General features: G+C 48.4%; 1 protein-coding gene across 2 annotated transcripts in view; it reads right to left on the bottom strand.

The window, feature by feature from the left end:
- LOC126542542 (bone morphogenetic protein 2-like) overlaps positions 1-11,480 on the bottom strand; it is a 46,831-nt gene extending 35,351 nt beyond the window's left edge. For both annotated transcript variants that reach the window (XM_050189665.3, XM_050189666.3), the window contains exon 1: positions 9,572-11,480. In XM_050189665.3, the coding sequence (XP_050045622.1) occupies positions 9,572-9,861 (290 nt within the window). In that variant the 5' untranslated portion in view covers positions 9,862-11,480. The remainder of the gene's footprint in view (positions 1-9,571) is intronic.
- Positions 11,481-13,716: the final 2,236 nt, after the last annotated feature.

Raw genomic sequence — 13,716 nt, 5'->3', positions numbered from 1 at the left:
AAGCTGGATGAATAATCCTGCAGGACTACTTATAGCGACGGGTCACATCACCTGTTGCGCAGAAATGCCGAAACATCCCTCAGTCAGTGCCAGCGTTGCGCATGTTGGCTGAGATCACTGTCACAAGGGAAACGTGTGTCGGCAGGGTCGTTGTGTGAGAACGGCGCTTTCACGATTCGAAGACGTGACGTGCGAGCAACGGCCGCTACGTTGTATTTCCTGTGCTGTCAACGCATGTTAAGTCATATACATACTAGGGCCGTCTGACTGCGTGCTAGCGTAACGCATCATCGCGTCGTGCAAGAAAGCAACAGCGCAGATAAGCCGACGGCTCGCCTCCAGACCTAGCGCGCCCACTTGTAAAACCATAAAGAGAGGACGCGGTCGGTCTTCGGCGTAACAGGCTCTCGGGGAAGGAATCTGAAGCACTGCTAGTTTACTTCAGCGACCGAGACGAAACTGAAACCGGATGGAAACGACTCAATCCGTTCCAGCCGCCACCCACGAGAGCCACCGACCGAGCGCCTCGTCTCGCGCACCCCGCGGATCAGGGACTTCGCCGGTGCCGTCTGAAGGCTGCTGGAGTCGCCTTTCGACCCCACCACCGTCGTTCGGCCAACGATCCGCCGCAGCTCACGCGCCGAGATTGCAGTTTTGCGTGGCGGGCCGGGGTTTAGGCGGCGGCGCGCGCGCTAGCAGACGACATGTCTGGCGTGCCGACGACGGGTCTCCCACGACCCCCACCGCCGACAACAGCAGCAGCAGCGGCGGCGGCGGCGGCGGCGAAAAGCGATCGCCTCTCCCTTCAGCCCCCCATTACCTCCCACCCTGTCCACAAACGTACATACCCCCTTATTTTTGCTGCTTCTCGCCAGCGAGCGCGCCACCACCGTCTGGTTACGTCACGTCACGTCTCGTCTACCGTCTACTCGCACCTGTCTGCCCCCCTCGGCGCGCCGAAACGCGAGCTGCCGCTTCCGACCCGAGAGCGACTCGTCGCCCTTGGCATAGCAGTGCCGCCGCCGCCGCACCACGCCTTTCGGGCCTGTTTGTTTCTCTTTCTGGCGAAAAGCGAAAAAGAAAAAAAAAAAAGCGCGCAGCCAGGTGTGTTGCCTTCGTGCTATTGCTCTGTTTTGGATCGGGAGGTCGCACGCCCTTGGCTGGCCCACTTCATCAACAAGAGGCCGCTGCCGCCGTCTGGAATCTCTATCCCCCCCCCCCCCCCTCCTTTCTTTCACCGGTTTGTGTGCGCGACTGCACAGTGCTGCTCTCTCGATCTTCTGTCCGCGCTCCTGAAGGCGCAAAACGTCCCGCATCTACAGCCAGTGCACATTTCACATATTGGTACCGATAGCTTGTGCCCGAGACCATGCTTTTGTGAGGCACTCGAGTTTTTCTACCATATCCAAAGGCACCGTTGTAGCAACTAAGGGGAAAGGGGGGAGGGAGAAGCCTGCATGTATTTGCGTCACATCTAAACGCTAAACACTGCTAGGAAAAGAAAGAGAGAAAAAAGAGCAGATGAAGCTAAAACGCCCGTTTGACTATTCTGCAAAGTAATGAAATTTTAGAATAGTATTTGTTCTGCCATAAATAAGTGGCTCAGAGGAAGTTGCTGCTATACGCGCGAAATTGTCAATTTTGCCATTTTCAAGCATCTTTGTCCCTGAGCTTCATGCGAGGTCTCGGGGACGCAGTGTGTTAAGTTACTTTAGTACTTAGGGACAGCCCGAAAGCGACACCAAGGTTGTAAATCCAATAAACGCTTTTCTGCATTAAATATGGTGCAGGCGAAGAATTGGCTTCGGTTGCGTCATGCAGCTAAGAAGAAATCTTTCCACTAAAAGATGAAAAGCCAAAGGGCGCTTTTGCTGCATAGAGTGGGAGGCATGTGGCGAAGCTCACTCACGACGCCTGTTCGTTTCGTAGTTTAGGCTAGCACATGGATCCCAGCGCAGGGTAAGATTACCTTTCGCCTTTGCAACGATGACATGTGCGCCGCATGCGACGTGTGGGCTCGCCAAACTATGATTTGTGCGAAACTGCGAATTGCCTATAACAGCGGATGACGTACTTGTTCTTTAATATGTGCGTGCGCAGTATCTGTTGGATACCTCATGATGCAATACGCCGTTTAGCGACTTTCCAGGACCTTAGCTGGATTCTACATGAATTAGCTGAGCCGTCCGTGTCTTGCGTGGGCTTTTGAGTAACACAGGAATTGATTTGCATTTAGACACAGACTCCTACACGTTGACGCTTCCCTGTATTTTCTAATCGTCACCCTCCCTCTCCCGATCCAATATGGAAAGCTAAACACGTGTAACTCATGTTGACCTTTCTGGATTTTTGCGAAATAGGTTTACTCTATGTTGGATTTAATTAGAGAGATAGTTACGCGCATTTAAGGAGCGACGGACTTGTATACCGTTAAGGTTACATCTACAACATATTCTTTAAAGAAATCAGCGGCGTCATCGTTTGGACAGTAGTGTGAGGAAGTGTTTGCAGTGAAAGGGTGGTTTTACGTGCCCTCAGGGCTGAAATCATTTAAAACTTACAGACGACGTCGCTACAGTCGCCATTTTCTTGCCCACCTTAGATGGATGCATGACCAACCGCAAAAATTTATATTAGTGTGTTGACGGGAATCATGGCTTTGGGCATCGCGTCACGGCTAATGCCAGTCCTGAGACGGGAGTGACTGCAGCACACACGGCAAGGTGTACGAACAAACAGTTGAGACTGACAATATGCAAATAGCGTTTCTTATTTTTCTCAACGCGCTTTATGAGTATGACCTCTTTTGTGCCTGCTTGGAAAGCACGTGGTTGGTTGCCGTGAGACGACAGCGTGACTATTATTCGCTGGAGTCGAAATGAAGCTCAACGTGAGCACAGGGTAGGTATGTGGTAAAGCCGACTTCAACCTGAAAAAAGATTTGTGTCGCAACCGCAACATTCTAAACTCAATGTGACTACGTCAGCGACGTTACGAGGAGTCAGATGTTGAATACATATAGTTTCAAAAAATAGATTACATTGCATACGAAGCTTTCTCTGCTAAAAAGGAACCCAAACAAATGGCTAATGCAGCTTAACACAACTAAACGCAAAAGTATGCGCGTCTCCTCTGGCTCTACCTCTTGGGATATATTTCCATATTCTATTAATGGTACTGCCCTGTCGGTTGTTAACTCCTGTAAGTATCTTGGCCTGTATATTACTAGCAACCTTTCATGGAATATGCTTGTTGAATATGTCACTAACAATGCTAACTGAAAGTTAGGCTATTTGAGACGAAACTTTGCATCAGCACCCGCCTCACTAAAGCGTACTCTATACAAAACACTCGTCCATCCAAAATTAGAATATGCTTGTGCCACATGGGACCCTGCTCATGCCAATCTTGCCATTTCCCTTGAAAGCATTCAGAAGCGCGCCGCCCGTTAACCGCGCAGCCCCTTTTATCCTCTCAAGTTATTCACGCCATTCTAGCGTCACGTCCACGTAAAGAACACTACATCTACCTGACCTCTCGTTACGTCGCAAGTAGTCTCGTCTCTGTCTTTTTCATAGAATGTATTACTTTAACCCTTTTCTTAAACAAAATCCTTTCACTGCACCAAGCTACATATCGTCTCGCATTGACCATCAGCATAAAATTCAAGTGCCATCTTGTCGAACTAATTTGTACCATTATTCCTCTTTGCCAAGAACCGCCAATGAATGAAACCGCCTTCCCGCCTCCACAGTCTCAATTTGTGACACCACTAACTGCAACATCGCCGTTCAAAGTGCCTTAGAGTGTGATTTTCTATTTTTGTCCTGTGCTGCAAATATTGTATGTTTCGCCGCTCCTTTCTGTTGTGCCAACTAGGCCTTGAAAGTATGTGTAATATATAAAAAAATAAATAAACTGCACTGAGAGATGTGGAATATTGGTCGTCGTACAGTGACATCGCTGCTGCAGCGGTGATGGTGCGAGATTGAATAAGAAAGACAACAGAGTACTGACACACCAGGTCGCGAGTCTTATTTCGTCTGAAGTGGCCGCGCTTTGATTGCTGCGGAATGTTCAGATGCCCGTTCACTTCGCATAAAGTGCACATTAGAGAGCTGCACGTGATCAGAAACCCGGAACCATCTACTTCCCTCATCGTTTTCTGTTCTGTGTTCGGACGCCATTGTCTTATTTTTTTTTTCCCACTAATATTCGTCATTTGAACCCAGGCCTACACGACTGATTTAATAAAAATTATTTCTTTTTTGCCTTCATCGTACGATTTGCCCTATACGGCGATTACTCTGTCAAGGTTGATGTGTCGAGGAGTCCTACTAACATGTACTTGAGTTACTTCGACCCAAAATCAAGCGCCAATTGGAACCACCTCCCAGCCTCCGTAACCAGTGCCAGTGCCTCCAAGAACGCTGTCGCTGATAATTTTGTATAACGATGACGTTTTGATTGTTTCGTTGTTGTACTCGAAAACAGTGCTTCTGTGTTAGTGTATTCTTATGACCCTCGTGTCTGTGACGATATAGTAGGTTTGGCTGTACTAAAAATCCTGCTATGTCAAAATTCTAACTAAATACAAAGCTCTAAACCAGAAATAAATATAGACGGAAGAAAAGAAAAGCTCACATTGGCAAAAAAAAAGGAAGAAAGGAAAAAAAGAAGAACGGGAAGAAAAGTTCTCGCTACGAATACTTTGCCCTGTAATGCATTGGTTAGCAGACCATAAGAAATTATGGTCGCTTAGCGCTATCAAGGAAGGACGGAAGGGGACAAGGGGAGCGCCAAACGAGGGGAGGCCTTGGGAAGTGAATGGACAAATCAGTAGAGTGGCTATGTATCCCATCTCAAACCCTAACTTTTCATCCAAACTCCTAGCGCGTTATCATGATCCCTACCGAATCACATACCGCACCAACTCTGTCAGATACGTAGTCGAACTTTTGACCCTGCCGCACAACCAGAGGCATCGCCGATCGCGATACTGTGCATGTGAGTCGACATAAACGGTGTTATGACTCCCCATTCCGCCTACGCAGCGAGTCGTCAGGTTGGATCAACGTCTCACCCGGAGCCATTGTAATGAAGATGTGCCTCTGCGGCCGTATATCACAAGGCTTTTTTTTCTTCTTCTTGTAAGTGCTGTTTACCATTGGCCGACCGCCTTCGCCAATACTCTATCCGGTATTGCGATTGGCTAACATCCGTTCCTGCTAACAGTTGTGTAAGAACGTTCTTGCGGATACTGACCGCGAGATCGGACCTCATCTTTGTCCAGGACCATCCGAGCTTTCTCAGCGCTTTGTTAGCTTACAAAACAAACACATAAATGAACCACAATCACTCAGACGGCGAGCGCATGAATTACACATCGTTATGTCGGCGCCCCCCCCCCCCACCCCCCTTTTCTCCCACTTCCGCCAATTCTTTCACCCCATCGTCGTTCGACAGCGCCAACACGCGCCGGCGGCATATCGCGCCACGTATGGCGCGCGCACACCTCGCCGTCGCCTCGCGCGTGCTTTCCCATGCCGCACGTGAAGAGGGCAGACACCGAAGAAAGCGCGCGCCCACAATGGGCCGCTTCCGGCACCGCGTTTCCTGCCGTCTCGAGCGGCCGTGCTTGCAGATCGATCGCACGCCCGCACGTGTTCCCTTCGGCATACGCACCCGGCCAAGGGAATGCTGCGCCGGCTTTCCAGCGATCAAGAGCAAGTGAAGAACCCGAAGGCGACTTCACGAGGCTTTCCGTTTGTAAGAACTGTTCGTCAATGGCCCACCGTGTTCGCTAATGATGTGCCAGCTATCTTGATCGACCGGCGTAGTACGTTCTTAGATGTTACGAACCGATATCTCTTACAAACGTTTTGTGAATGCGGGCTCTGGACCCGAATTTATAAAGAGAATTCCTGCGATATAAATGTTCGTAAGAGCAGATGCCAGATCAAATCGGGGTGCTGGATAGTTATGTAATATCTAGCATCACGATTGTAATAAGTAATAATTCGCAAAAGAGAAACTTCCAACACATTACAAGGGATCTGGGAATGTATATACTAATAGGACATAGCAGGCGGTCATAGAAGGAGGTCGCCGATGGGCAAACAAGGCTAACGAAATAAGCGCTTTATGAATGCGGCCCCTGATAAATGTAAGCAGTTATTGGGCAAAAATAAAGAATAAAGTACTTTTATAATTTGAGTCAGTAGTCAGAAAAGTTTGCCAGACGTAAGGGCTGTGCGGGATTAGTAGTCGTCGAGCACTCGAATGCCGGTCAGCTCGGAACCAACTGCGACTTCCCTATTAAAATACACGTGAAACGTATAAATGCCATCACTACGTAACCGGTGAACCGATTTGAATGAAATTTGTCGCATTTAAGAGAGAAGGGTGAACGCCGCTAACTGTAGGAAGCAGAATTTTGATTTTGGGCCTGAATCTTTTTGAACAAGATTGCAGAAAATTGGTATGGCTAAAGAAAAAAAAAAGAAGAAAACTGAAGCACTAAGTTTAGGAATCCGTAACTATGCACTAAAACTAGATATCGCAGTTCTGCCGACAGCATCCGTTAGAGCATCTGGGCCAGTATTCACATGAGGTTCTTACAATAAAATTGTTCGTAAGGGAAAATTTCAACCACTCCTGTTGCTAGACGTACTATTAGCGAATCCGGACGGCCGATGGCAAAGGGTACTTACGAACGAGAAGGTTTGTGAATTCGGCCTCTGAAGTGGGGACAACTGTGATGTACGCATTGTGGGACAGCAAAGCAGAGCCACAGTTCTCCGGAGGTTTCCGTAACAACTTACGCGAAATAGTTACAATATTTACGAGAGTTTTGCATAAGTACTGTTCTCAAGTTAGCAGTATATTTCTGAGCAGTACATAATACATCAATTTTGTCCGCTTTCCATGTCTCAAGAGGTGCTGTCTGCAGAGTTGTGAGGTATATTTTTTATGATCAGTGCCAAGTTACTTCACGCTTCAGTTTTCTTTACTTTTAAGATTTTCAACGATCTCTCTTAAAAAGTTCATGGCCTAAATAAAGAGTTCGGGGCCGCAAAAATGTGTTCGTTCTTATAAGTGCTCTCTGTAATTAACTGGCCGCCTTCGCTAACCATACGTTCATCATCATGATTGGCTGGAATTCGCTCTTACGGATAAGTCTAACGTGAGAGCTTTTTGTAGATACGATGCCTGGGGCCGAGTTCACAAAGCTTATCGTTCGTAAGTGACAGTGACAGTGACAAGAACTTTATTAGAGTGTCCTGAAGAACTTGATTGGGGGGAACCGAAGGCTCCCCGATCAAGTTGGTGGCTCCGCCCACGACGGGACAGGGAAAAGTGCTTTTTTTTTAATTTTCATTGGCCGGCTGCCTTTGCTAATAATATCTACAGCATCAGGTTTGGCTGGAAAATGCCCTTACGAACAACTATAGTGTAAGAGCTTTTAGTAAATGCGGGAGGCCTCCTTGGCGACATATGAATGTCTTTAGAGAACGTGATGGTGTGTTTCTAGGCATCGAGATCAGCTGTTGCATAAGTATGCCAGGGCAGTATGTCTATGTATGATGGCACAGCGGAACGACAGCCGAGATGAAATAAGGTCCTATTCAAAACTCTGGAACCAGAATGAGTCGTTCCCCTTCTTCTCTTATATTTTCTGCTAATCTTCAGAGTACAATTTCTTCTCCGTTGTTTATATCGACGTATCTTCAGCTGTATCGCCACTGTCGCCACAGCCCTTCACAGCGCAGCGACAACAGATGCGACCGGTGGTAGCCGACACTTACTTTGCCTTCAAAAGCACATCAACAACTTATTATTTTCTTTCTTTACTTTACTGGGCTCACAATAAGGGCTCGTCTGAGTTTGACACTAAATACTCGGTGATCTCCTCTCGTGGATAGTTCTCATTGGTTTTGAGGAAGCAATATATATATTAAAAAAATAAAAACCGAGCGGTACCCACGTTTTGGCACCATGATCCGCCCGCCCTACTGATACCCAACGCAGCACCAAAGTATTAAAAGACTCCGGTTGAACGTAGCTTGGCCGAACGTCTTTGCATCTTGTTGTCGTTCTCTGACGTTCGGCAATAACCCGAAAAGCACCCTGTTTAGACCCAAGATACGAATGTCTTGCGTGATATTAACACAACAGATATCGGAGCATATGACCGTCTTAAGAAATCTCGTTGTTGGAAACCGGGCCAAACACACTGGGATAAAAGGTGGGCTACAAGCACTGAGCTTGTGCAACGTAAAAGAAAACACTGCCGCGTGGCCCTAAATACATCCATCCGAACTTCCACAGGGTCAGTGCGACAAGCGGCGAAGTAGTATGTCGACAAGCTGTAATTTAAACTCGGAAGACGTGAGCGGGAAGGAGGTTGTCTAGCTCTTACTGTGTTAAGCGCGTCCGGCGTTCGAGGACTTACAATGATTAATGATGGATGTATGAGAGAAGAAGGGGAACAGAGGGGCTCGCTTTTTTTTTATCACGACCCTATGAAGCCAACTATGGCTCTGAGTGGCGTTGGCTAACGCTGCAGGGGTAGATCTAGTAAAACATAAATACCCAACTTAGTGAATGGTTTGATAGCCGTCGCCGTAGCACAAGTGGTAGTGCAACGCAGGCGCAATGCAGAGTTTGTGGATTCGGCTCCCACCAGGCGTCACGTTATCTTTTCGTCCACTTTCACTTCCCTTTCTTTATTATTTTCTACATTTCTCTTTCAACCACAGCTAATTTCCCCCATGCGTTCCTTGCTTCATTGTCTGTTGGCTTTATATGGTCATAATGATGGATGTGGCATCCTAGGAAAAGGACGGAAAGAAATGTAGCTTAACGGATTAAACAGTTGTATACTTTTGCAGAGAACGGAGGCTTTCAAATACACACGGAAAAACGACGTGAGATTCGGAAGATATGGGGGTACGCCACTTTTAAAATTTTCGAAAAAGTTCACCGACATGTCACAAATTTTGGAAACCTCAATATTGAACCGTTCTACTAATTTGAAAGACAACGAGAACTATACCTGTCAACTTTCGCAGACTTTTTCTGCTCAAGAGGGTCGAAATAAATAAATTTATTAAATTTCTGGCGTCACACGTTTACCTCCTCTGTACTGTGGCATAGAAAGGAAATGAAAGTAAAGAAGTCCAACTTAAAATTTTCCCATATGAGTTTTTGTTTTATTATTATTATTCTGCCGGGGACAACCGCGAGAGGTCTAAAGGATAACTAAACCAGTCCTGTCTGACTAAGCGGTTCGCTTTAGTGCCCCTTGAAGAACGATATCGAAGGTCAGTGCCTAATTGATTAAATGTGCATTATCTTTCTATATTATCCTACTGACTGCGTTTAAAGGAGTCAAAATTGTAGAAGCTACAAGTCAATGTAGAGGTTAGCTCAAGCTCAGCCAAATTGAACAGACCGGTGACTTACGTGCAGGTTCCTCAAAAGCTAGCTCATGCATGCGTTTCCCTGCACACATCATATCCGTGTTTGTCGCGAGCGGCGGCTGGAGGGGAGAGTCTGGTCCACTCACCTGTGCCGTATCTCGTAGACAGTGACGTTGCTCCGGGACTCGGCGAAGCTGGTGTTGGAGACGGCGTTGGACAGCTCGTCCGCCCTGCGTTGCAGCACCTCAGCAGCCGACGCGTTGGGTCTCAGCAGTGGAGTGGGCGAGAGCAGCTGCAGCGCCGGCGCTGACGTGGACTCGTTGCCGCAGCCCGTGGTGGCGGCGTCGCCGTTGGCCGAACCCGCCCACGCCACCACCAGGAGCAACGCCGCCGACAGACGACCGCCAGCGGGAGGCGACCTTCGCGACGTCCTCATCTTCTCTTTCGCCCTCTCCTCGTGGACCTCGCAGGAAGGGGCAGGTCTCCTTCTCTGGAAGCCGCGCGTCTTAAGCCGGGGGCTCGAGCAGCTGGACCGGCGCTGGAGAAGGTTGACCCTGCCTGCTGGAGCGACAAGACCCTAACCTCTGACCTGTGGCGAGAGCCGGGGACGACGAACGTGCTCGACACAACGGGCTGAGACTCTGCTGAACTATTAGACCTGACCAGGCTATCCGGGCAGGTAGACAGCGTGCCACGATCAGTCTCTGCAAGGGGCCGGGCGCCGCTTCTTATAGGGGCGCGGGCCCCCCCCTCGCCCGCCTTCTTTGTCGCCCCCTCCCCCGCCTGTTTCTCTCCCCGGACCCAGCGCAGCAGCAGAAGCAGCCGGGGCGCGGAGGAGACATGTTTGTGTACGAGACGGTGGCGGCGGCTGCTGCTGCGGCGCGTCTCACTTTCGGACCGCACGTGTCTCCTCCACTGGGAGGCGTTTGCACGCGCGCCTCGCTTCGCCCTCGCCCAGCCGCGGTGCTGGGGACCTGGGTGCGCGCCACGGAGTGAAGCCGGCGCAGAAGTTTTGCTTCCGCGAGGCAGTCTCGAGGAAAGTTGGGGGGTGGAGGAGGAGGAGGGGAGACGCGGAGCTCGCTTCGGCCTACGTCGGGCAGCGCTGCGCGTTATTACGGGGAATGACGAGAGACAGAAGTGTACGAGGTCGCCTCGGTGTACTTTTGCATCTTCGTTCGATGCAGAGGGTGCCGATCGTGCGTCCTATGCGCGAGAATTAAAGTTCCAGGCGAAGTGTCGACTCGAGGCAAATCGATCCCATTGAATACTGTCACGTAGAAAAAAAAAAAAAAAGAGCTTGAAAGAGCGTAGGTTTGGGCATGTTGGTATCCCATAACTTTTACGTTTTGAGCGCACGAAAAGGGATGAAAGACAGAAGTACGACGCGCACACAGCCTTGTGTCCGCGTCGTACTTCTGCCTCTCGTCCCTTTTCGTGCGCTCAAAACGTAAAAATAAGCTGGCGGCAGTATACAGTGCAAATGTGCGATCGTGTCACTGGACGGGGCTCCAGCAGCGTTACGGAGAGAAAGTAAGAAGCCTTACGCTTTTTTTTTTTTTTACTTTGTGCGGCCTAGCGAGTCAGACTGTCTCCGCCGGCGCGCGCATTCTCGCCTGGTTTTCCGAACATTTTATTCTCCATAGGAAAGCAAATATTTCTCTCCTCCGCAAGCGCGCCAGCGTCCTCCCACACGCACGTACACGCACGCAGATGCACACACTCTCTCTCTCTCATACTGTCTCGCCATTCAGACTTACGCTTCTTCTCCGGTTTTCTCTCGCCGCGAAGACTTTTCTCGCCGATTAGCGGCGGCTTCGAGACCAGCACGCGACGATGCACCGTTCCAGACAGCCGCCGGAGCGACAAGAGAAGGCCGATGCCAGCGTTCTCGTCTTGCTCCTGTTCGTCTCAGAGGCCGGCGGCGTGTCTGGGTCGCGGTGCTTCGATCGGTGGCCTCGCGAGGGCGGTCGCCCTACATGCGAGCCCGACGCACTCTCGCCTCCCAGCGCGGTGGGATCCGAGTTGGGAGAAAAGTTCTGCGCCGGGCTCGCTTCCGGGGAAGAAGAAGAAAAAAAGAAAAAGGAAGTCGGCAGACCTGCTCACACCGTCGTTGTGTGTCCACTCGGCGATAACATTTTGTGGGCTTTTCATCGTGGTTCGTCTGGGAAACTTTGCGCGAACCATTGGGGAATTAGTGGGATAGTTTGCGTGTAACTTCAACGTGTCGACGTGCACCTCCGGATGAAGCGACCGCCTCTCAGTGTTCCCTCTCCTTTCTTTCCTTTCATCCCTTAACCGTCTTCCACCCGTGTAGGGTTGCAAACTGGACCAACGCGCCTGATTGACCTCCACGCCTTTATTTTCTCCTCGCTCATTTCCCCTCTCTCTCTCTCTCTCTCTCTCTCTCTCTCTCTCGTATTGTGAGCAAACCTTAGCAAACATCTGGGAAAAGTTTCGGAATTGAACGTTTATTTGGAATGTGCTTGCGCGTAGTCTGACTCGCCTAATTACACCGCACACTTTTCATGTCATTGCATTTATTTACATCTGAAGGGCCCGAAGACATTGCATACGGGAGAAAAAGGGGGAGGAGGCTTGTTCAGGGGTTAACATCAACTGGTTCAGTAAAATGCACACACAAGAAAAGAAATTAACAAGAAAGATGATCAGGAAAACATGGAATAATATTCAGTAAGGATTACAGAAGATATTAAGTGTAAGTTGAGTACAAGTATAATTACACAGTAAGTAAACATAATAAGGATAAACACAGTAAGCAGATAGAGTGCGCAATATGCGATTTATGGTTAATGCGCGATGCATCAAGTTTAGTATGTGTTATGTTTAGGAGGGTTGCAATTTGGGCTTGTTGGTAATGCATCTTCAAGGAGTGTACGGTAGCGCGATTAAAAGACGGGACGAAAGAAGACATACAGGGACACACACAGCGCTGTGTCCCCGTGCGTCCTTTTTTGTCCCGTCTTTTCATCGCACTACCGTACACCCCTTGATTAGGTTTAGGTATGCGAAAAGCATTTTGCGGTAAGTGCATCAGATAACTTAAATGGCAGTTAAATGATTGAGACGCTTGAGACGGCGACACTATGACTTACACGCCAGGACCTTCCGATGTGGCGTTCTTTTGGCGACGCATGTGTTGATTTCGGGTGGTTATAGAAGTCATGTTGAGCAATTTTTTTTTTCCTCACACCACCATTCACGTGCCCCACGTCCCCTCAGACTAATTTTGCTTTGACAGTACACTATAAAGCGGCCACTTTGAAGCTTCGTTGTAGAATGTACCACTTCGAATCGCTGCAGAGAGTACAGTTTTTCGGGAGCTCTCCTGAGTAAGTTATAGCGGCCACCAAAGCGCGACCGAGCTCAAATAATCCATGTCGCTGCAGCAACATTGAACTCTGGCTGCTTCATTGCACTAGCGTCACCTATCGAGGCTTGCAGTAGTATTGCGCTTCAGAGTATATATAATCAGAGGTAGCAAATGTGCAACGATGTGTATGTGCTAGAAGCAGCCCTTGAGCTATAATTTTCTCTAATCTTGAATTACACGTAATAATAACACATTCGAAAAGTACACTATACACTCTCTTACGCCTTGCAAAAAAAGATTATTTTTCACGTAGCCTATATATATATATATATATATATATATGTTGTGCGCTCAATCCTCCTCTGCGCACTTTAGTTTCAGCCACAAATTGCGCCGCAACTTATGCATCATAGCCGGAACGCTCACCTCAAAAACTGTGGGGTATGTTTAATTAGGGCCGAGATAGAAAGATTGGAAGTGCAGCATGTCGTTACTTTTGTGTATAAAAGAGGATACGATGTCGAAAAAGTAATTCTGTAGATCACTGCCTATCTTTGCTACCTTGAATGTCATTTCAGAGGAACCACGTTCCGGCTGATAAATGAGTCCGTCACGAATAAGTACCCTTCTCTTCCAAGCATGTACTAATGTTCGTGAATACTTAAAAATAAAGTGTTCATTTTGTATTGATATTGTTATGTTTTAAGGCAAATATATATATTCGAGATAAATTAAATGAACTGTTCGGAAGCCCCCTGCGTCCAACCTCTCCCACTGACACCTCTGTTAACTTTACCTGCCGTCCTCCATCATCGTATAATATGTATACTGACAGGCATTTGGATGTTGCTTAGCAATGCGCATTGCTGTTTTATTCTGTATTCCATCCGCATTCCCGTTCCCCTCTAATACCACACGGCCTTTCATTGTAAAGCAAATAAATATATCATTTAGGAACAA

This window comes from Dermacentor andersoni, chromosome 2 (assembly GCF_023375885.2).
Source record: "Dermacentor andersoni chromosome 2, qqDerAnde1_hic_scaffold, whole genome shotgun sequence".
Taxonomy (NCBI): Eukaryota; Metazoa; Arthropoda; class Arachnida; order Ixodida; family Ixodidae; genus Dermacentor; species Dermacentor andersoni.
The sequence above is the reverse complement of the archived record's forward strand: the minus strand, read 5'-3'. Positions and strand labels throughout refer to the sequence as shown.